The 21,850-nt window shown below is 43.2% G+C and overlaps 2 protein-coding genes across 5 annotated transcripts in view; one reads left to right on the forward strand and one right to left on the reverse strand.

Moving 5' to 3' along the window:
• Positions 1–2,105: 2,105 nt before the first annotated feature.
• On the forward strand, positions 2,106–16,775 carry PRKCD (protein kinase C delta; the record flags this gene model as incomplete). The annotated part of the gene is made up of 14 exons (XM_031555499.1): positions 2,106–2,377; positions 2,875–2,906; positions 3,574–3,659; positions 4,446–4,575; positions 5,118–5,218; positions 6,406–6,502; positions 8,376–8,503; positions 9,137–9,310; positions 9,875–9,966; positions 11,123–11,185; positions 13,060–13,198; positions 14,058–14,246; positions 14,892–15,020; positions 16,231–16,775. Coding segments are annotated over 14 exons (1,791 nt in total), but the record flags the coding sequence as incomplete, so codon positions are not given.
• A 742-nt stretch (positions 16,776–17,517) lies between these two features.
• LOC100541523 (6-phosphofructo-2-kinase/fructose-2,6-bisphosphatase 4) overlaps positions 17,518–21,850 on the reverse strand; it is a 31,017-nt gene continuing 26,684 nt past the window's right edge. For all 4 annotated transcript variants that reach the window (XM_003209967.2, XM_019619919.2, XM_010718309.3 and 1 more), the window contains one exon: positions 17,518–20,224. In XM_003209967.2, coding sequence (XP_003210015.1) covers positions 20,165–20,224 — 60 coding nt within the window. In that variant the 3' untranslated portion in view covers positions 17,518–20,164. The remainder of the gene's footprint in view (positions 20,225–21,850) is intronic.

A 21,850-nucleotide genomic window follows, 5' to 3' on the forward strand; every position in this document is an offset into this window, starting at 1 on the left:
TTTTTTTCTTGCCCACACATTTCAGTGTGTGGTTCCCCTGAAGCAGGGACAGTGGGTGTGATCTGTGTATTTGCTCAGGAAGGTTCAACCAAAGGATAGTACTGTTTGCAGACATGAGTGAGCCTGGAGTGCAGCAGTTGATGGGAGTCCTTGTTGGGTGAACTCATGGCCTGTTTGAACAGCAGAATTGAATCCTATTCCTAAAGAAGTTGCAGTGTACGTGGTGTCAGTGCATCTTTTAAACTCATCAGGTCAAGACAGGGTGGGTTTTTCTCTGACCCAGGTGGTCGGTTTCTCAGGAAAGTGCTTTAATATCTGATGCTAAAAACCAGGGGGTCCTTTTTGATCATTCTTTGCAGTAAAATGCTTAATCTTTTCTTAACATCTGAACTGACTTTGACCTTTCTTTTCTACAATAGCGAGTGCTGCTGTGGGCTGACTGCTGTTGTCTGTGACTGATGAATTAGCTCAGGACACTCGAAATGGTGTTGGATGATAGATTGTCTTCCAGGTTCAGTGGTGTGTTGGAACTGCAGCAGTGGCAGACAGCTGATAAAATGACAAAGAACAAACACATTTAGCAACAAGAACAGGGCTCTTGGGTAACTTAGCAGTAAATGCAGGCATTGTGGTTAATGTGACTTGGCAAAGGAAACAAGGCTGCTTCTGTCAGTATACGTAGGTCACTCCAGAAGTAATGCTTCCCAGTGGCTGGCAGCCCTGCACATAGCAGGGGGGTTGAAACGATGTGATCTTTATGGTCCTTTTCAATCCGGGCCATTCTATGATTCTGTGATGATGACCTGGTCTTTTGTGTTGCTGTCGCCACTGCTGAAGCACACCTCCCACCACCTCACTGTGCTTACATCCACCAGCTGGTCTCTATTCAGCAAGTGTTGATAAATGTCAGTTAGTGCTAATTTTTCTGCATGGAGAAAGACAGTGACACCCCTTTGTTTCATAAGCACTTCCACGTCCAACACCGTTTTGTCTGACTCTGCTGCCGTCTCTGTTTGGCAACAAAATGTCACAGAATATTGGTAGGAAGGTTCAACCTCAACTGCCATCCCACCGACATCTGCCTCTGACTTTGTGGGCTGACAGAATAAGATAGGAGGCATCCCTTTTGGAGCAGCCCTTATAGAAGGCAAAGCACTGCCTGACGCTGTTGAAAGGCAGCAGTGCCATGGAGTAAATCAAACCCCAGCTGTGTTGGCAATGGGAAAAGTACTCCTATGGCTTTTGTGTTGCTCCATGGTTGTGAAACCTCCCACCCTGCACAAGGCAGTCTTGTTACCCTAAACTTTGCAGCACTTCCACCCTGTGAGCCATGGCTCTGTTTTTCCTCATTGCGACCCTCTAGCTGCTGAGCAGAACTGACATGCTTAGCAATGCACTTGCTCCTGTGCTGACTGAGGCTTGTGTCTTTCCCTCCTGAATCAAGATTGTCTCTCATCAGCTCCTTTCTGTTCAGAAGAGATGTGCCCTACAGTTAAATTGCCAGTTATCCCAGTCAATTTTGATGCACCTTTATGGAGTCATTTCTTTTGCAGACTCCTCCTATTGTTTCCAAAACGTGTAGAGTCACTATTGAGTCTTGAGTTGTGGCTGAGAGATTATGACATAGGAGACTCACTTCTGTGATACAAACTGGGAAGCTTCCTTGGAAATGGGTAGAAATAACTATAACCAGTAATGAAGGGTCTGTATGGGCCAGTTCTCAGCCAATTCCTGAGGGCCTGAGGAAATTCATATTTCAAAATGAAACAGCCACATGGTCCAGTGATGACTCGGGTCAGATTCAGAAGGGCATGCAGAGTATGAAAAGGCTTCTACTGATGGAGAAGATGTCTTGCTTCCAATAAAACATAATTTCTCTTTAATATGAACTAGAGCTTAGAATTTTTCAAGAAACGTCTGTAGTTGTCATTTCTCTAGTGAGCCTGTGCTACTTCTCTGCTTCTTGTCAGCTTCATTTGCTGGAGGCTTCCTCTGAAGGAGCAGGAGTGAGAGCTGCCTGCAAAAAGAATGCTTAGGAACCAGTGCATTTGTGTGCTTTGTGCTTGTTGAACTGAATGTCTGCAAGGATGATGGAGGTGTAAATTAGAAATACAAGCTGGAAACAGAAGAGGAAACAGTATTTTGGAGAAACAAATGTTAGTCTTCCTAATAACTTAGAATTAAAAGTATGTCTTCTTGGCTGCCTACTTCTCTCCTTAGATTGCAGACAGTCAATGAGGGAAGAAGAGGGAACAGTAACTATCAACAGGAGAGGAGCTATCAAGCAAGCAAAGATCCACTACATCAAAAATCATGAATTTATTGCTACCTTCTTTGGACAGCCCACATTTTGTTCTGTCTGCAAAGAGTTTGTATGGTAAGAAGGAAGCACTAAACTTCCCCTACCTTCAAAGGATAAATAACTGTAAAATTGCCCTCGTATATTGAAATAAAACATAGATGTAAATTCATTAGTAGTACAAGTTGGAAAGTATGTACACTCTCAGACTTTGAGATGTGAAGTAGCTGATAACAGAGTGAAGACCCATCAAGATGGATCAATTTGTTAAGAAAGTCATTCTAACAGTAAGCCAAGTCAGGAGGAATTTCCCTGTGATTGAAGCTTTGTTTTTTTTCTGTGTTCTCCTGCTAATGTGATAGCCTTTCAGAACATACTACCTTTATTTCTAAGTCTTGTCTTCCTAAGGCAGTGGGTTCTGAATACCAGAACTTAGACCAGTTTATTAATGGGAGCAAATGGTCCCATGGATGAAGAAATTGAATGACATAGTGAAAATAGGAAAAAAACCAAAACACTTCTATTCTAGCAAGCATATACTTATGTGATTTCCTTCTCTATCATTTGCTTTTCAGGGGACTGAACAAACAAGGATACAAATGTAGGCGTAAGTTGAATTTTGTCTTTTTATTGTATTACTTTCTACATTATTTTATAGATCTAATTTATTTTATAGATCCAGTAGTTACCTTTGGAAAAAAAAATTCTGTAAATTTGCACAAACATCTCCATCATCAGTAGATGCTAAACATAAATTTTGTGTGATGATCTAAAGTTGCCTAGTTGTGGTTCCTACCTGAAATTTTAGAACCAAGATTTAGACAAACTGTTCTTCTAGCGTGTGTGTAATACACTGGAAAAGTTGCACTCATACATGACAGCTGCTTTTGTGAAACCTTTTGTAAAAGGAATTACAGTTACTGATGGATTTTTACAGCTGAATTCAAAAGTACTTCCTAACTTACAGTAGATCTGTGTGTTATTTCAAACAGCAGGGGAGGTATCAAAGAGGATCAAAAGCCTAATATTGTCCTCATGTTATCAAATTCTGGTGGTATTATCTAATGGAGACAGATTTCATTTAGAAATAGAGGCTATGACAGAAGAGAATGAAAGGGATACTGCTTTAAAAAGATGATCTTGATAGAAATGTTTGGTACGATGGTATGATGGTGTGTTTTTCATGTTGTGCTATGAAATGCAAGCACCTCATCCCATGTATTTATTATCTGAAGAAATCCTTTTTCTTTTTTTTCCTTGTACATGTCATGAAGAATGCAACGCTGCTATTCATAAGAAATGTATTGATAAAATCATTGGGAGGTGTACTGGTACTGCAGCCAACAGCAGAGACACAATGGTAAGAGCTGGAACAGTGTCCTTGGAGTGTAACTAACTACTGAGCGAACAAAACCCTGTACAGAAACAGGCAGGTTCTTCTGGGAGGTGTTTGGCTGCGCAGTGGAGTTACTTTTTAAGAATGGGTTTGAATATGTAGTGGGTGAAACTTTGAAGTAAAAAATAAAAAAAAAGGTAGTTAAAAGCCCTAGAAGGAGGTGGGTAATATTGATGGGTGCTTCGCTCCCTACTAGAAGAAGGATGCTTTCATGGATCAAGAAGGATTGAAGGATTTTTGTAGGCTTCGAAAGCCCCAAATACCAAATTTTTCTCTTGGATGTGTTTTGTGGCATGGTGTATTGCTACACCTAGTGATGTATTGTGAGGGTGAGGTGGCATTGCTTTCCTGATGTTTTGAGTATGTTTTGCAGAGACTTATCTTTCATCTGTGTTATGTACGGATGTAGTACATAACACAGTACCACACGTAATACAACATCAGTACTTGAAAGTGAGAGTTGACTATTGTCAGGACCCCTAGAATCTCGCACGATTGTCTCACATATATTTTACTCTGTAGCTTCATGTTCACTGCTAATGTGGTAAGATGTAAAGAGAGGCTAAAAGCATGTTTTTGTTCAGTCACTGCCCTGTTAGGCTGGGATGTGTACCCAAATTCTTACATGCAGAATGTTAAGACTGGGCTATCCAGGATAAAATTATTGTAGCTTTGTAATTTCCAAGCTATTTTCTATAGGAAGCTGGTCCTCTTTTGGGTCAAGTGCCTCACCCATCTCTCTGCCCACAGTTTCAGAAGGAACGTTTCAACATTGACATGCCTCACCGCTTCAAAGTTTACAACTACATGAGCCCTACTTTCTGTGACCACTGCGGCAGCCTGCTCTGGGGGCTGGTCAAGCAAGGACTCAAATGTGAAGGTATGGAGGAAAAGGGAGGGCAGCTGGGACCTCCCACTGCTTGTCCAGCACGATCACTTTCTCTCTGCCCCCTGCTAGAGATTAGCTATCACCACACACTGCATTTGTGTATTATGCAGAATGAGATTTATCATCCCTGTATCGTTTAAACAGCTTTTTAGTAAAGGGGGACAGCGAGGTGCTTGGCTCGTGTGACAGCTCAGCCAAGCTGAGCATCTCATGCATTGGAAGACGTGCAGTGGAGATGTAATCTTGAGCATAATCAAAATTGCTGCTGGGGGATAGCTGAAATCTGGTGAGACTGTAAGATGATCTTTATTGTAACAGACTTTGAGAAGAGAAGAATGGTTGAAATTTTTGTATTTTTGTAGCCTTCGTTGTGTTAAAGATAAAAATTTCAACTTTTATTTGTAATCATTGATTGATGTCTAACCTGGACTTGCTGTAATGCTTACGAACTGCACTGAGAAAAAAGCCATTTTGTTGTAATCTCAGATGTTGTTTCCCTGGTGCTTGTATAACTGTCCTTAAATTTATTTTAGAATGTGCAATGAATGTGCATCATAAATGCCAAAAGAAGGTGGCCAACCTGTGTGGAATTAACCAGAAGTTGCTAGCTGAAGCCTTAACTCAAGTCAGCCAGGTGTGTTTTATTGCCCTTTGTCATTCAATTAGTTGTTTGAGAGCATTTTTGGTTTTTATTTTACTTCACCTATTCCATATCACTTTTGTTGGGAATGGAAGTTTGGAACAGAGGGAATGTAAACAACTTTCTCTTCTTAATTTGACCATAAGGAGGATAACAGTGATAAGGAGGATAAGTCAGCAACTTAGAGGTGAAGCTGAGGAGAGAAACATCCCTCCTGACAAAGAATTCTGAAAAAGGAGGAGTGTTCTCCCTGAAATGCACCTTGGCTCTTCGACAGTCCCAGGGTTATTTTCTCCCTTTCTGTTTAATTGTGTTCAAAGCATAAAGCTGAAGTCTGTTTTTCTCGTGCTTCAACTTTAGAATTTCTCTTGAATGCTAAAATTAAACACGTAAGGAGAAATAGACCAAATCGTTTCAGTTTTTGGAAAGAAAATGCCCCTGGAATTAGCACTGGCCCCATAACTTATCTTGTTGGCCTCCTGCTGCAGTGTAGCTGTTTTTTGTGTACAGACTGCTGTTGACTTCTGAGTTGGAAATTAAGATTCAAACACAAGCTCTGAAATAAAACAGGAAAATATATCACAAAATCCAACAGTATTTCCTCTCAGCGGAGGCATTCCTTTAGCTTTAACAGGTTATTTGCTTTGGAAGCACTGAGAGCTGTTGCACCAGCTTTCACAAAACAGAAAAACTTGATGTGCTCATTAGTAGAACTTGATCTCTGTGATGTTCCTACCTAAAATTTCTTTGCATGTGCTAAAGAAGGATGTCACACATTGACAATGTGCAATACTGTGTCCAGTATTGCAGTGGTTCCCATCTCCTCTTCCAGAAAAATTAACACAAGTCCAGGGAACAGTTTCCTACAGCAAATTCAAACCAAACAATTATTTTCACTGCGGATTCAAACCTTTTGTAGTTTTTCAGCAAATAACTACACAGACTGTTTAGGATTTCTGGTGATTGTTTTTCTTGCAGTGAAAGAAGTAAAATGATTGGCTGAGCTGAAAAAGTGTGGCTAGATAGTCTGTGAACTAGAATTCCACAGGAGAGATGTGCTGGGAGTTAATTATTAAAAAGCAAAGATTATACTGCCATCGCGTTGCATTTACCAGCTCTTGTTGCAGATATTTCTGAAGTACCAGTATCAGTAGAGCTTAAAGTGTTCCCTTCCTCCTTAGAAGTCCACACGAAGGTCTGATTCTGGATCTGTAGAAAATGTTGGTATTTACCAGGATTTTGATAAGAAACCTCGAGGTCCAGGAGGGGATACAACAGGTGAGAAAAGCAACAGTATTTTCCTCCAGCCATTTACCCACCAGACTGCAGAAGCTGCTAGTTTCAGTTATTCGTTATTGCCTTCTGTTAGACGATTTTTTGAACAAGCATTGTTAAAAATATACACACAATTTTTACCTGACCATGCAAAGTGCTCAATAACTTCTTGACAAAGAGCAGTGTTTTTTCAATATACGAGCAAGCCCACTTTTCTGCAGAACACCTGTGTGTGATGTCCTTGTGACACTGATCCTGAGTGGCAGGGGGGGACAGCTCACTGCTCTGACACCTCTCCACCTCCCCCAAGATGTCTCGTATATTGTTAACTTTGTTCCCAGTATGTTAGAAGCCTTTGTGCAGTGACAACTGCTGTCAGTTGTGGGATTCAAGAGCCAGAACACTAGCTGAGATTGAACAGCTGAGATAGGATTCCAGATCCCACTTAAATTGTCTCAGCAGGTTCAGAATGAGGGTTTATTTGTACTTTTTACTATTGTTAAAGAGTTCTAGCAGTTAATGTATCTGGGTTTAGTAACTTGTGATTTTTTATTCAAGGTAAGTGTAACAAAAAGCTGACTTTGTATCAGATGAAAATCTCCAGGCTCAATAAGAAGAAAATGGTGGTTTCACAGCTATACACTAAGACAGTTCTGTTGCAATGCCCATAAGAAAATGAGTGTTATTTATCATCCTTCTTCTGGTTTCCCAAAAGAGAGCAAGTAACCTCTTGCAAAGGTGGTTTGGTTGAATGTTAGGACAGGATTGCAGCCATTGTGATTCCTGCCTGCTTCAGATGCTGTGCAGCTTGTAGGGTGTATACAATATCATCTTGTGATTGTCATCAGCGTCTTGTTGGTGACATAGTAGATCTATGCAGTAGGGATCCAAGGAATGATAGTTATTCATTTTAGAATATAATCAAACTTAACTGTTGTTTTCATGCGTTTTAGCCAGCATCCTCTGTTCCTAACTGGAGCAGGAAAGTGGTCATCCCCCTGTACTCAGCTCTGAGGTCTCAAGCACTGTGTTCAGTTTTGGGCCTCTCTCTACAAGAAAGACATTGAGGTCCTGGAATGTGTTCAGAGAAGGGTAGTGAAACTGGTGAGGGAACTGGAACATGAGTTTTATGGGGAGTGGCTGAGGGAGCTGGGATTGGTCAGTCTGGAGGAGTCCAACTTCCTGAAGGGAGGTTGTGATGACGTGGGGGTTGGCCCCTCTGCCAGGAAACAGCAATAGGATGAGAGGGAATGGCCTCAAGTTGCATCAGGGAGGTTCAGGTAGGATATTTAGAATAATTTCTTCTCCAAAAGAGTGATCAGGTGCTGGAATGGGCTGCCTAGGGAGGTGGTGGAGTCACCACCCCTGCAGGTGTCCAAGAAACATTTAGATGCTGTACTGAAGGACGTGGTTTAGTGGGGAATACTGGTGGTAGGTAGATGGTTGGGCTGGATGATCTTCAAGGTCTTTTCCAACATTGGTGATTCTTTGATCAAATTCAAACCAGATTTTTTATGGCCTCTCTCCTCAGACAGCAGGGCTAACCTCTCCTCTCCTGTTCTCCAAATTATGCTCTGTATCTTAGTGATAAAGTTAGGCTCTTTTATTTTTGTAATGTATGTGTTGCTTAAACCCAGCATCAGAAATGATCACAAATTCCAATCCAACGTTATCAAATGTTCTTGAGTAATTTAAACTTGTTGTAAACTATGTGATTTGACCTGCATGGTTAGATTGGCCAGTGTCCCAGCAGCAGATGAACTGAAACAGCATGTCATTGAATTGAAATACTGTGTCACTAATTCCTAGCAGGGGATCTGAGATGTGCAGTTTTTCTAAATATACTGATCTTTAACCTCCCTTTTTAAATTAGCAGATAGCCAGTATGATAAACTCTGGGAGGGAAGCACTGCCAAGCCAGCACCACGAATTGCAAGCAGGAGAAAATTCAATATAGACAGCTTTGTCTTCCATAAAGTACTGGGGAAAGGAAGTTTTGGAAAGGTATGTAGCAAACTTACAGAGCTTAAACTGACAGCCTTGCTTGATCTCTGCAGTATTTGGGGCTTGGAACATCCTTGTCAAAGACACACAAAGCCTTTGCCTGAATCTGTCAGAACTCAGAAGGGATTCATTAATACACAGCAGGTTTTGAATTATTTAATATCCATTTTAGAGGAATTACCCTTTATCCAAAAGGATAATTCATGTTCATACACTTTGTATAGAAATTGACTCAGTGCAATGGGAGGGGATACGTGGGAGGGCAGCGTGACCTTCCACTCCTGTCTGCCTCTGCTCTGTGCATGTCCAGCAGTGGTGTGACCTCCTCGGGGTCTGTGCTCTGTTGGCTGTGAAACTCCAGCTCCAATGAAGAAACAGGTACCTATTTATGATATCACAAGACAGAAAAACTGCCTGACAGCTGCTCTGCCTGTGTTACATGCTCTTTGTACCCTGTCTCCTCTTAGCTACGCCCAGCAGCTTCACCTTCCCAAATCTCACCCATCTTTCCCATTTCTGTGGTTCAGTTGTCATGGCACTTGCTGTAGATGCCCTTGACTTTTCCTTAACTGATACCATCAACAGCAGTCTTTCCTACACGTGCTGTAATCTCATCTTTTGTTTCATTTGTAGGTCCTGCTTGCTGAGCTAAAAGGAAAGAATGAGTTCTTTGCTATCAAAGCTCTGAAAAAAGATGTGGTGCTAATTGATGATGATGTGGAATGTACCATGGTGGAGAAGCGGGTCCTAGCACTTGCATGGGAAAATCCATTTCTCACACACCTTTATTGCACGTTCCAGACAAAGGTAAGGAAAAGAAACCCAATGGCAACAGCAACACAACACACGTAGCCTTTTAATGGGTGCTGTTACCAATGGTCAAGTGAAAATAGCTTAGGGGATTTAACTCCTGCTTCATTCTTCTTGTGCTCCTCTGCAGTGGTTCACAAGACTTGTGGAAAGTAAATGTGAGTGTGATACCCACTGAGGAAAATAGAATGAGATCTGAGTAACATCTATACAATGTGGAGTAAGAGGCAGTTTAATTTAAAGCCTTGACCTTAGCTTTATCATCTTCAGTGAAGGGAACAAAAATGACTGTCAGTAATGAGACAGAAGTCAGTAAGTCTGTTTAAATGTGTATTTAAATTAAATCTAGAAGCCCACAGAATACATGATCAGTTCTTCAGCCTTATAAGATCATGCTACTCAAATCTTTAGCAACTTCATACACTCTTAGAGGTGCACGAAACAGGTAAATATTTCAGGATATGAGGAATGTGGCCACTTGGTACCCAGGAGCCACGTTGCTACTTACTGTGTAAACAATGGCATCAGTAATGTTTCTGTTCTCTGATTATCTGCAAACAGGATCACCTGTTTTTTGTTATGGAGTTCCTGAATGGGGGAGACCTGATGTTTCACATACAAGACAAGGGGCGTTTTGACCTCTACAGAGCAACGTAAGTCCACAGTGCTTCAGTCCCAAGCTCCATGAATGCTTTATGGTTGTTCTGCTTCTGGTTTTAACATTTATAAACCACTGTCTTGCTTTAAGGGATGTCTGTACATGAAGATGCTAGGTAAGCCACAGCATAAGCCAGCAATGAAAAAGTACAGCATTAGTGTTCATTAGGAGAGTATTTCCATGGAAAAAAAAAAATTCATAAGAAAACAGCATTGGAGGGGGCGGGGAGAATCTAGTAAATAATGTCACCAGTACAGGAGGATAGCATGCACTTCACACAAGATGTGAATAAAAGTGGGAAGGTGATTCTGTCAGTAACCTATGACAAAGATAACCAGAGCTGAAGACTTTAAAAGATGCAAAAATATCGTATTATCCCAACTGTAACTTTTAGTTTTAGATCAGTTTTTAACTACCTCACCCAGCAGAATGCCTGTTATTGTGTTGTTGAATGAGTGCATGGGAGAATCTTAAATGTAACAGCATGGGAAACTCAAAAGCACCAGTGCTATTGTGTAACTGGACAAGAAAATGCCTGGTGTTACTGCGTGTTGTTCTAAGGAAATGCTCATTGGATTAAAGGCATACATTCTTGGGGGAAGAGAAAGCATTCCTTAAATGTTTTCCTTGCTATTCTGGATTATCACCTCCTTTTTGAGACAGAAGCAGTGCTTCTTTTCAGCCTGTGCTGCAATTGGGCAGGCATAGAAGGATATAGGTATTGAGGTCTGTTTCAAATTTAGCCTTTAATGCCCCATCCCCCCCTAAAGCAGTGCTGTATTAAGTATTAAGCTCCCAGTAACTGTATTTCAAAAACTGTTTGCATATTTCTCTATAAATACATGCTGAACTATTAAAGAGTAGAAAAGGGACAGCATTCCACAATGAAAGAGAATGGAGCATTAAAGCAAGTTGCTGTCCCCACTGTTTGGCATCACAGCTGTGTGGTGAAGGTTAACTTGCATATTATATAACATCTATCTGTATAAATACAGGTCTAACATTAAATATTGCTTTGCTCTTTCTGGGTATTTAAAGGAACATATAATACTTCTCACTTCATGAAGTTTTATGTCAGTTCTTTTGGCCAGCTGCACTGTCTCGTGTTTTAACTGGGAAAGATAAACTAAAAGGCGTTTTGGTTTTTTCAGGTTTTATGGAGCTGAAATTTTATGTGGGCTACAGTTTCTTCACAGCAAAGGCATTATTTATAGGTGAGTAGCGTCTAGTTCCAGCGTGGGAACTAGGAAATGCCTTAGCATTTCATGCCTCTTTGAGTTACTGATTGATGTAACAAGTAAAGGCTGTCTGTCAGACATTTGATGTTATTCCAAGGGCATTAACATGCCTGAGATGAATTTTGTATCTTTGTGTCTTTTCCTTGGCAACCAGAATGATGGAATGTTATTTATGTTACACAAAAGCAATTTTGTCTGTTATTTTTAAGCCGTCCCTTCAAATTACGAGTCTTTCTAGTGCAGTGGCAATGGTGAGGGTCCCTGTGGGGATCAGTTCCTACCAGCCCTGTGAAATCACAGAGGTTGAAAGTCATCTGCTTTTGCCATCTATGTGAAACCATAGAATCAATGCTTCTGCCTCACCAGATGCTCATCAGATGCTTTTTACTGTACATGTCCACATTACAAGGGATCCCAAGTCTCCAAAGCACTGTTTGGTTACTACCTGTTCAGGCAGCTCTTATCTCTAGCAGACAGCATCTGTGTGTTTGAGAGCACGTTATGCATGGCCTTAGGTAAGTGCATGCAGAGATGTCCAGTAGTGCCCACCTCCCTTTACTGCTGTAAAGAAACACCTGTTGGAGCATGCTGTTATCAGCAGGAAATCTTTCCATCCCAGATTTTGTGGAGCAATTCCAGGCCTGCTTATAAATGTCCCTTCGTTAAATTAGTGCTCTTAAAGGGAGATTTCAGAGTATGGAATATTTTCAGAGAAACAGTACCATTTACCAACAGGACATCAGCAAAACCAAAGGTACTTTTCTTCTCCGTCTCACACAGGAAGTTGACCAATATAATCACAGAACACAACTGGAGCAGTTTTAGGGAGGTGATGCACATCAGTGAACCCTTCTCACCCCTAATGATGATTTTAGAACTTGCAGCTAGATAAGAGCAGTGTCTTATGTTACAGTGAGCTTTCCCTGTTTCAGAAACTTACTCAGGTGAACAGCAGCAGATGCCCGAACACAGAGGGATTTACAGTGCCTTGCATTTGAGCAGGGGCTCTTGGTTCCTACTGCAGCTCACTCCTCTGGTTCATAGTGCAGCTCACCCTTGTGGCAGTGTAAGTAGCTGATAAGATAAGCTTAAGCTCCTAGGGAGGAAAGGCTGCCCTTTTCTCATGTAAAATCTGCTCAATTCAAGTCTTTCTTGGTAAGCAGAAGGGCTGCATGGTTTCTCTTCAGCCTGCCCTCCTCGGTATGTGCTTTTGCAGCCAGATGGACAAAAAACACATTGCAGCCAAAGGCAGGGAATGTAGCTTTTGGAAACTGCTGTTAAAACTCCTCTTGCTGCATGAGGAGTGCAGTTCTGAGAAAAGGCACGAAGAGGGCATGTCACAGACAGTGGGCCACAGCACACAAAGTCCCTTGTGCTGTAACTAGGAACAAGTCACAGGTGGTACTAAAATTGGGCAGGCTTTGAACATTGGTGCTTGTGCCAAACACTCCAGGCATCTGACAGCTTTTCCTCTGAGTTACACAGTCGGTGCAGCACTGCTGTGTTGGCTCGTGAGGCATTAACTCACACCTCCTTCCAGAGGCAACCGAAGCACTGAGAGTGGTTCTGGACATGGAAACAGATGGTGAGGATTATACGATCACTTTGTATGTGCACCTCAGCCTCTTTCTTACTCTGAGGAGAAGTTTTCCTTTCTCCCTACCATCTTCAAAGTACAGGAGTTACCATCCCATAGATATTGTGTTGATGGATGATTATTTCCTTGAAAAGCCTCTTTGTGTGATGTAGGGAAGGCTGTTCTTAGCCAGGAGGAACACGCATACGTCTGAATGCAAAAATGATTCACTCGTCTTTCAAACATGCCATTTTTCTTTTATCCCCTTTTGCAGAGACCTAAAACTGGACAACGTTATGCTCGATAAAGAAGGCCACATCAAAATAGCTGACTTTGGAATGTGCAAAGAAAATGTAGTTGGTGAGAACAAGGCAAGCACTTTCTGTGGGACCCCAGATTACATTGCTCCAGAGGTGAGTACATCAGTGCCACACACTGCTGCAGTGGATTTAATGCACCCACCTTAGAGTGGCCTCTGTGGTTATTCTTCCCTCTTAAGAAAAGCAGTTCAAAACTGTTTAAAAAACAAAAAAGTCTAATTAGTATAAGAAAAACATTAAATCTGAGCTTTTCTGTGGAAGGTTCTTAACTTTTGTAAGTTAAAAGTACACTTTACAAAACCTCTATTTTTTTCTTTTAAAATGTAATTTTTTCAGTTGCTGAAAATCTGTAGCTTTCCCTTCTGCCTTAACACTGGCATACATGCAGGGCTCCTGCAAAATGTGTGCACTGCAGGTGATAAAACAGACATGCACCCATGTAAACAGCCAAAATTCAAAGCAAAGACAGCTTCTGAGGAGGCTCTCACAGTTAAATTCCTTGTATTCAGAGCTGGTTTCTTATCTGATTTGCACGATAGTCAAATAAGGTGGTTAGCTATTAAAAGCAATAAACGTCAAAGTCTGATGGTTAATAATCTGCTTGCATTGCTATGTGTTCCTCCATTCCCTGTTTATTACTTTGTAATGAAACTAGAGTAGATGTTTCCAAGAATGTGGCATTCAAAGTTAATGGAGAAAACTTCAGAATGAGAACAAAGATGTGTCCTCTGAGCTTCCACATTTCCACACACAGCAGCAGCTGAGCATAGTGCTACAGTGTCAGCAGTCCTGTCAGATAGCTGGATAGGTGGAAAACAGGATTTTTCCACCTCTCCAGATAAGCTTGTTATAAAGATTCCTCTTAAACTCACACTTCTGTTTTTTTGACACGCACTTCTGCCTTTTACTAATTAGTCGCATTTCTTCCCCTGTACTCTTTTTATGGAACAAGATTCTACAAGGCTTGAAGTACACATTCTCTGTGGACTGGTGGTCATTTGGGGTCCTGCTATACGAGATGCTCATTGGGCAGTCCCCTTTCCATGGGGATGATGAAGATGAGTTGTTTGAGTCGATCCGAGTGGACACACCTCACTACCCACGCTGGATCACCAAGGAATCAAAAGATATATTAGAAAAGGTAAGTTTGATTATCCTTGAGTGGGTCGTCATAGCGTATTTCTTCCAAATAGGGGTGTTCCCTTATGAGTCCCATGCAGGACAGGCTGAGCTGGGGCTGTGCAGGTGGAGAAGAGAAGGCTGCGGGGAGAGCGGAGAGCGGCCTGTCAGTATCCAAAGGGGCTGTGAGAAAGAAGGGGACAGACTCTTCAGCTGGGTCTGTGGTGACAGGACAAGGGGAAATACTCTCAAACAGAAAGAGGGGAGATTTAGATTGGATATTAGGAAGGAGGTTTTAGTTTTTGTTTGTTTTTGTTTGTTGTTGAGAAGTGGTGGTGCCCCATTCCTGGGGACATTCAAGGTCAGGCTGCATGGGGCTGTGAGCACTGATGGAGCTGTGGGTGTCCCTGCTCACTACCGGAGGAGGAAGGGATGCCTTAAGGGTCCCTTCTGACTCAAAAGATTCTATGATTCCCTGAAATCTCAGCTTTTAAAAGGAGCTGCTTATCAGCTAGCAGATAACCTCCCTTGGCTTTCAATTTGTGAAAGTTAGTAGTCATGTCTGTTTACTGTTAGCAACTTTGGTTCAGCAGCATACCTGTTACTTTTTCCAGTGCCACCACCTTCTTAGCAAATGCAAGACATCATTGGTTATCTTGTCTTGCAGCTATTTGAAAGAGATCCAACAAGAAGACTTGGTGTCACTGGGAATATCAGAGCTCATCCTTTCTTCAAAACCATCAACTGGACAACCCTGGAGAAGAGGGAGGTAGACCCTCCTTTCAAGCCAAAAGTGGTATGTAGATGATTCTTTGTTTCTTGGCAATATTCTAAATGCCCATACAGGAGTCATGGGTGGTTTCTCTTAACTTGCTTCAAGCATTTTTACTGTAGTTTCTCCTGAAACCTGAAATGTTTTCCAGTCTGAAATCTTCCTTTTAAGACAGCCTTCCTATACAACCTCAGGAAGCCTATTTACCACTACAGGAGCCTTCAGGAAAAATCATTCATAGTTCTGAAGTCCACCCTTCTTAAATCTTGAGATCAGTGGAGAAGTGAATGTTTTCCATGCCTTGATGTTAGCACTACTGCTAGCACTGCTGAGCTTTTCTCTGCTGTGTTGCCATCTTGGCAAAGAACCAATTAACTTTGGGCTGCTCAGCTGCTCCCTGCCCACAGGCACGATCTGCACCAATACTAAATACCTCTGCTGCTCCAAACTCACATGGGAGTCTCCAGCTGGGCAGAAGGATGTGTTCTCCACACCACTGCTATTAAAGCTGTTTGCAGTGCATGTGCCTCATGTTATCTAAAAGGAGGAGCGTGTGAAGAACAAACTGCTTTTAGTCTGCATCACCACAGACTGCTGCTGCTTCATCTGAGTTAAAAATTCAGATCGGTTTTCCTTAACCCTGCTGCAGGTACAGATAAATGATCTCAGATTAAGCTGTCTTCTTAAAATGTCCGCATATCCTCGATGCAGGAATTGTTCCACTTAAGAATGGGAGGCTTCATGGCCCACGTTAACATAAAAAGACACTGTGGAAGTGTGATAGTCCTGCAAACTATAAGCTTTGAAGGTTCAGAAAGTAAAACATGGCCTTCAGTAGTGGGAATTCTTAGGAAACATGCACAAACATTAGTTTTATCCAGACACGAGACAGCTGCAAGAAGGCATCAAGATCTTTCTTTGAATGCAGACCTTAAGTGCTTTCAGGAATTTAAAAATATCTGTGGGCTTAAATGTAACTGCATTGCTTTTGGCAGCAGAGAATCCTTGGGTACGTAAGTGAAACTTCATCATGAGTCCAGGTGGTTCTTTTTGCAAAGCAAAATAGTGCTATTTGTTTCCAACAACATGTAGCTGCACAGTTGTAAGTTGTTGTATTGTTTAAAATAGGCAAAGAATTTTTTTTCACTGAACCCAACTGGTTTGGGAGGTGAGTTGCTCTGGAAGCCAGGTTTGCAGCCCTGCCCCAAACTGTCATTCCTTCTCTATTTAACAGAAGTCAGCGAGTGACTACAACAACTTCGACAGAGAATTTCTGAATGAGAAGCCGAAGCTCTCCTACAGTGACAAAAACCTGATTGACTCCATGGACCAGTCTGCGTTCGATGGCTTCTCCTTCACCAACCCTAAGTTTGAACAGATCTTAGAAAAATAGTCTGAACAGAGCCAGACTCACAAATGCTATGAGCAGAAAACTGCAGTGCTAAGTGGTGTGTGCCAGTGATGTGTCAATACTTCAGCGTAGCAGCTCGGTAGTGTGGATAATCACGTGTAACTGCTGATTTGTTGGCAGTGTTCTTTTATGCATGGCCGGGTGTGAGGTATGTGAATCACGTGCATTATTTTCTCTGTTTGGGAAAATGTAAATTGTTTGGTTACTTGAATGTAGTTATGTTTTATATATATAAATATATATGCTGTATATTTTGCTCAAGACATTGGAGAATGGAAGATGTCTTTTTTAAAAAAACATGTGTTTGAGCCTTGGTTCTTTTGTCCTCACTTCAAAGAAAGTTACATTAAACTTTCATTCCTCACTTTTCTTTTTCGTGGACAAATACCCAATTAAGCTCCAGCTGTAATTAATCCACAGTAGAAAAATGATGATAATTTTCAAGTCTTCTTCACTTACAAAGATAAGAAAAACCTTTTAGAATTATCTGAAATGAGGAATTAACAGCCTGCAGCTGGTGGAGGCAGCAGGGCAGTGCTGCTCTGGGCACTGAGGCCAGTCAGGGCCTTAGTTAGCTGCACATCCTTGGCTCTGACAGTTAATAAATGCCTTCATCTTTACTAGGAAAACACAAGAAACAAACTCACTTCCCCTCCCCAGAAAGGACTTCTTATAAACATCTGTGTTGCAGGAACTCCTGCTGACTTTCATTTCTGCAGCAGGGCTGGGAAGCACTGTGCAACTGCAAAGCTGCTGCCAGCAGTTCCACTCCCTGCTGCGTGCCAGGCTCCAGGGGCTGCTCTAAAGGAGCAGGGTAAGCAGCTGCTCTGTGCCCCTTAACCAGCTGTGGTACCCTCAATCACTTCATTCGTACTTTGTCTCTAGAATTTTCATCCCACCTCAGCTGTATGTGCAAATATGTGCCAGAAGGTGGCAGGTGGAAGAGGATCAAGACCAGTGTAGCATTAAAAGCTTGATTCAGACCTTAAAGTACCACTGACAAGGAAGAGCTAATAGTCTTACCTTCCTGCTCCTTCAGGCAAATCTTCACCATTCTCACTGCTCCCCACCACTTCCACTGCTGCAGTAGCCATGGAAAAAACACAGCAGTGCAGGGCGTAACATTTGATCTTTATTGCTTGGATCAAATGTCAAACAATTACATTGGTCTGAAAGATTACAACGAGGGAGGCCAGCAATGTAAGAACAGGTAGTTTAATCTCATTCAGAAGTCTGCATCTGAGCTAGCGAGTGCATTAACAGTCAGGAGGCAGCGAAACAGACACAGATACACAAGACCAGGACGAGGGTTTTTACCTCGCTGTGCTGATTCGGTCAGGGCTGCGTGGCAGGAAGAGTGCAGGACATGGGCAGCTGCTCAGGGCACTGCTGGTGCACTGCAGTCCTCCCCAGTGCCTCCCCACACAGAAGTCACACAGCAGGCAGAATGCAGTCGCTGCACAGTTACATTCACTGTCTACATTTGCTCTCACCAGCTAGAAAGGGGTGGATGCAGTTGATGATTTAGTACCTAAAGTCCCACAGACAACTTCATAATTTTTTCTCTTCAAGTATCAGCATAACAGTTTATTTACACTTCTATACAGCCTTTTTTATTTTTATTTTTCTTAACTCAACACTCACACTTAGTAAAACACTCACAGTATATTCAAAAGCAGGCTATAAAAATACCTACTGTACGTAAAACATTTAGCCTCCCCTGAAAGGGCAGAGAGGTCAGAGAGGGGGAGGAAAGAGCTGCCTCCAGCTCACCTCGCTAGGGGGAACCTCTCCTTCCACCCTGCTCCTCGGAGCTGTGGTCCCCTCCTTCCCCAGCCCCTCCAACCAGGGGCACACATCTCATTGGGGGAGCTGTGGAAGGGCTCCCGGTCACAGCAGAGGTCTGGAGGAGAACAGCCCTGCCTTCCCAAGCACAGAACACAAAATCGGAGGGGGAAAAGCGTCCTGTGCGTTTCGCACAAAGATGGCCTCGTTCAATGCATCAATCAGTGCAGCGCAGCGCAGGCTCTCCTCACACAATAGCTACAAACACAGCTGGCTGAAGAAAGGGCTGAGACACACGGTGCTGAGTTAATGGGTCACACACACAAAGCTCCAGCCCGCAGCGCTCACGGCGAGTGTTCCTGGGCACTTCGTGCCCTCCCCTTTCCTCTTCTGTAGTGGAACCCAGCGATGTGATATGGCTTACTTCCAGCACGGAGCAGCTCGCTGACATTAGCTTATTAAAACAAACCACGACAGCAGCACATTATCTTACAAATCCTGCATGAACAGAAGACAGTGCATCCCCAGCCTGCAAGACGACGTTACGAGGACCCAGTATTTCACACAGGAATTGAACAAAGTTCTGTTGCTTTTTGTTTTTTAAGTCAGCAATGTACGTGGTAAAGGTTTGGTCACTTGAAGTCCTTAAGAATAAAAATTTAACAAACAGACAAAAATAAAACCAAAGCACGGTCCATCAACACAAAGGCAGTCCTCCTTCCCAGGACAAAGCCAGCACAGTGCTGGCAGCTCACTGCAGCCGTGGGCAACACCCCAAATGCAAAGCAGTTTAGTACTTAGGAGGTCGTCCCCTCAACAGACACAGAGAAGCCCATTTGTAGCACTGGAGTTTCACAGAGAACTACAGAATAGCAACGAAGAATTTGGGCACTGAGAGGTTGCTTAAGAACAACAATCATTAAAAGACAAAAAGCATGCAGGCCACGTGACAAAAAGTTTCACAATTTACCTGATTGTTTTCCTGCATGAGCTGTAAGAAAGCTACAAGAAAGGTGAAATGCCACCTAACCTTTCTGTACTGTTTCCTGACGTATGTGTTAGATGTGGCTATAAAGAGAAATGTACACGTTGAAATTCATCCCAAAATTGCCTCCAAATCACAGTGCTAAAAAGCAAAGCAGCTCCTCCAGCCTCTGCCCCCCGAGCCCTTCCCCAGCTCGCAGCCAAACAGCTGCCAGGCACACAGCAGGGCATTGCTCTGCATGCCCTCACTGCCCCCACTGCTGCCCCCCACACACATCCCACAGCCATCACTTCAAGCTCTGCCCTCCACTCTGCTCCACACTACAGCCGGCCCCTGGAAAATGTTACGACCCCACTCAAGCAGCAGGATCTATCAGGTGGTGAAACTCATTGGATTGTTTTGTTTTCCAAGGGGAAAGTCTTCCCCTCTCATAACAATTTGAGTGTCTCTGGGCAAACCCAAGATCACAGTGAGAGACAGAAGCTGGTACTGCTGATGAGCTCTCTGACTGAAGGCAGTTTTGCAACACGAAGCCTCCAATGCTCTAACTGCAGGATTCTGTCTGTGTTAAATAAGCCTCTCCGTAATTCTAGGCAATGATTCACAGTAGAAATAAGAGAAATTCTTAGAAAAACACTTAAAGAAAGTAAAGTCTAGTTAAAATCTGACAGTAAAATTGACACGGGCAATTAACCGTCTTGCAGTATCCACAGATGAACACTAAAAGCCACTGAAACAGCACAACTTTACGTACAGAAGTCTAAAACCAACTGGAGTCCGTCAGCACGGATTTCTTTTTACCACTACCAGGAGTTAACCACAACTAGAGCTGTTCTCCAAAGAAGCTGAATCACACTGGGAATGTCTGAGGGCGAAGGGGAGCTGCGCTCTGCCTGCCGCCCAGCGACGCCTTCACCGTTCCCAAGGCCCGAGCTGCTGCTCCGTGCTCAGGTGCTGGAGGAAGGGCTGCTGCCTCCGGAGCTGCAGCTATAGGTGGTTGGGTACCGTCCTCAAGGCTTCTTCTCTCGACCGGTCCACGCCTACATTCTGCAAATTTAAAGACAGAAAGCACTTGAAGGCATGAGTCACAGCATCGGCCATAGCTCTGCTCAACTCGAGTGCTTACACAAGACAGACGTTGTGCAAGTTTTGATGTTCATTGCCTCAGTGTGGCTGTGAAGCACAAGGAGAGCAGGAGAGGTCCCAGCTGGGAACAGAAACCAAAGCCCAGAGCTTGGCAGGGACACTCGGAAAGCCTCTCAATGGCACAGGTTACACCTCCTCTGGTGGGACAATCGGTCTTGGACAACTGGTTTCTCCATGCTGTTTGCGTCGCATTGTTCTATTTACCTTTTCTTTTTAAATTCTAATCACTGTTTCTATCTACTAATAATCACTTCTAGCATTTAACATGCAGTGCAAGAGAAAAATAACACCATGCAGCAACGATCATCAGCCACACAAAACGGGACAAAATTTGGATGGAGGGAAAGCCATCTCTCCTTTGTGTCTAGCTTGCTTATGGAACTGACTCCTTAATGCCCCCATCAAGAAAGCCAGTTCTGGTCCTGGTAGGCACCAAAGTCACTGGGCAGATGAAATATCTCCCTGAAGAGCTGGTAATGTGAAGTGTGGGACTTGTAGGCACGTTGGCAGATGTCACACTGATATCAGGTAACATTCTCGTGGTTTTACAGCCCTGCTGCTTGGCCTTTTCCTTCCAAGCATGTCTCTCCAGTCCAGCTGAAGGAAGCAGAGCTTCACACACACCATGCAGCGCCCCACCACCCAGAGTGCACCTACAAGCAAAGTGAGCCATCCCCAACCCATGCTGCTGGGACACTCAGTCACTCCTTCAGAAAACAAGGGATAAACAAGCAGTACTAGACTGGATTTGGGGGATCAAGCATGCCCACGTTATTTCTGCCCTTTCTAACACTCCTGTACCAACCAACATCAGCCCTATCTTTCTCACCTGCCTTCCACCTCTGGGTACATCAGCACCACGCCACCACAACCACACGCACGGGCAGACGAGTGCAGGAGAGCACCCAGCTGCTCTCTGTGAAGGAGAAAATCACACTCCTGTGCCAGGAAGAAGCTCCGCAGGGCAGCCTTCCTTCTGGAGACACAGAAATGGCCCCGGCATCCAGGAGCACGAGGACTTGGCAAAGCAAGGTGCTCTCCTCAATGACCACAACAGAGACACCCACCGTGCTGGCATTTGTCTCATCTGTCTGTATTTTCTTAGCAACTGATGCAACATACCCAAAAACTCCTCAAGAATGTGGAGATGTCTCCACAAGTAATGTGAGAATATTGGCTAACATCTAAGTGAAGCATCTGCTGTCGATTCAAAGAAAATTAAATGGAGCTCGAAATGGAGCATCAATGTGCAGAAATCTGGAGGCACTGGAACTTAAGAGCAACAAGAACTGAATAGCTACAGCATGAAACAGAGGAAACAACGTGGCCAAGACAAGGAAAGCCACCTCTCCTTAACTGAAATAGGCCTGCCAGGCAAAAACTGACATCCCACCTGCTGAGACAGAGGGAATGCCAATATGCAAAGCTGAAAGTATTAAGTCCTCCAGTCTGAACAAAGGTGAAGGGGAAAACGCTGTGGAAGCAAAGCACACAGAACTGCCATGTGGAAGAAACACTACAAAGTCT

This window comes from Meleagris gallopavo, chromosome 14, assembly GCF_000146605.3.
Source record: "Meleagris gallopavo isolate NT-WF06-2002-E0010 breed Aviagen turkey brand Nicholas breeding stock chromosome 14, Turkey_5.1, whole genome shotgun sequence".
Taxonomy (NCBI): domain Eukaryota; kingdom Metazoa; phylum Chordata; class Aves; order Galliformes; family Phasianidae; genus Meleagris; species Meleagris gallopavo.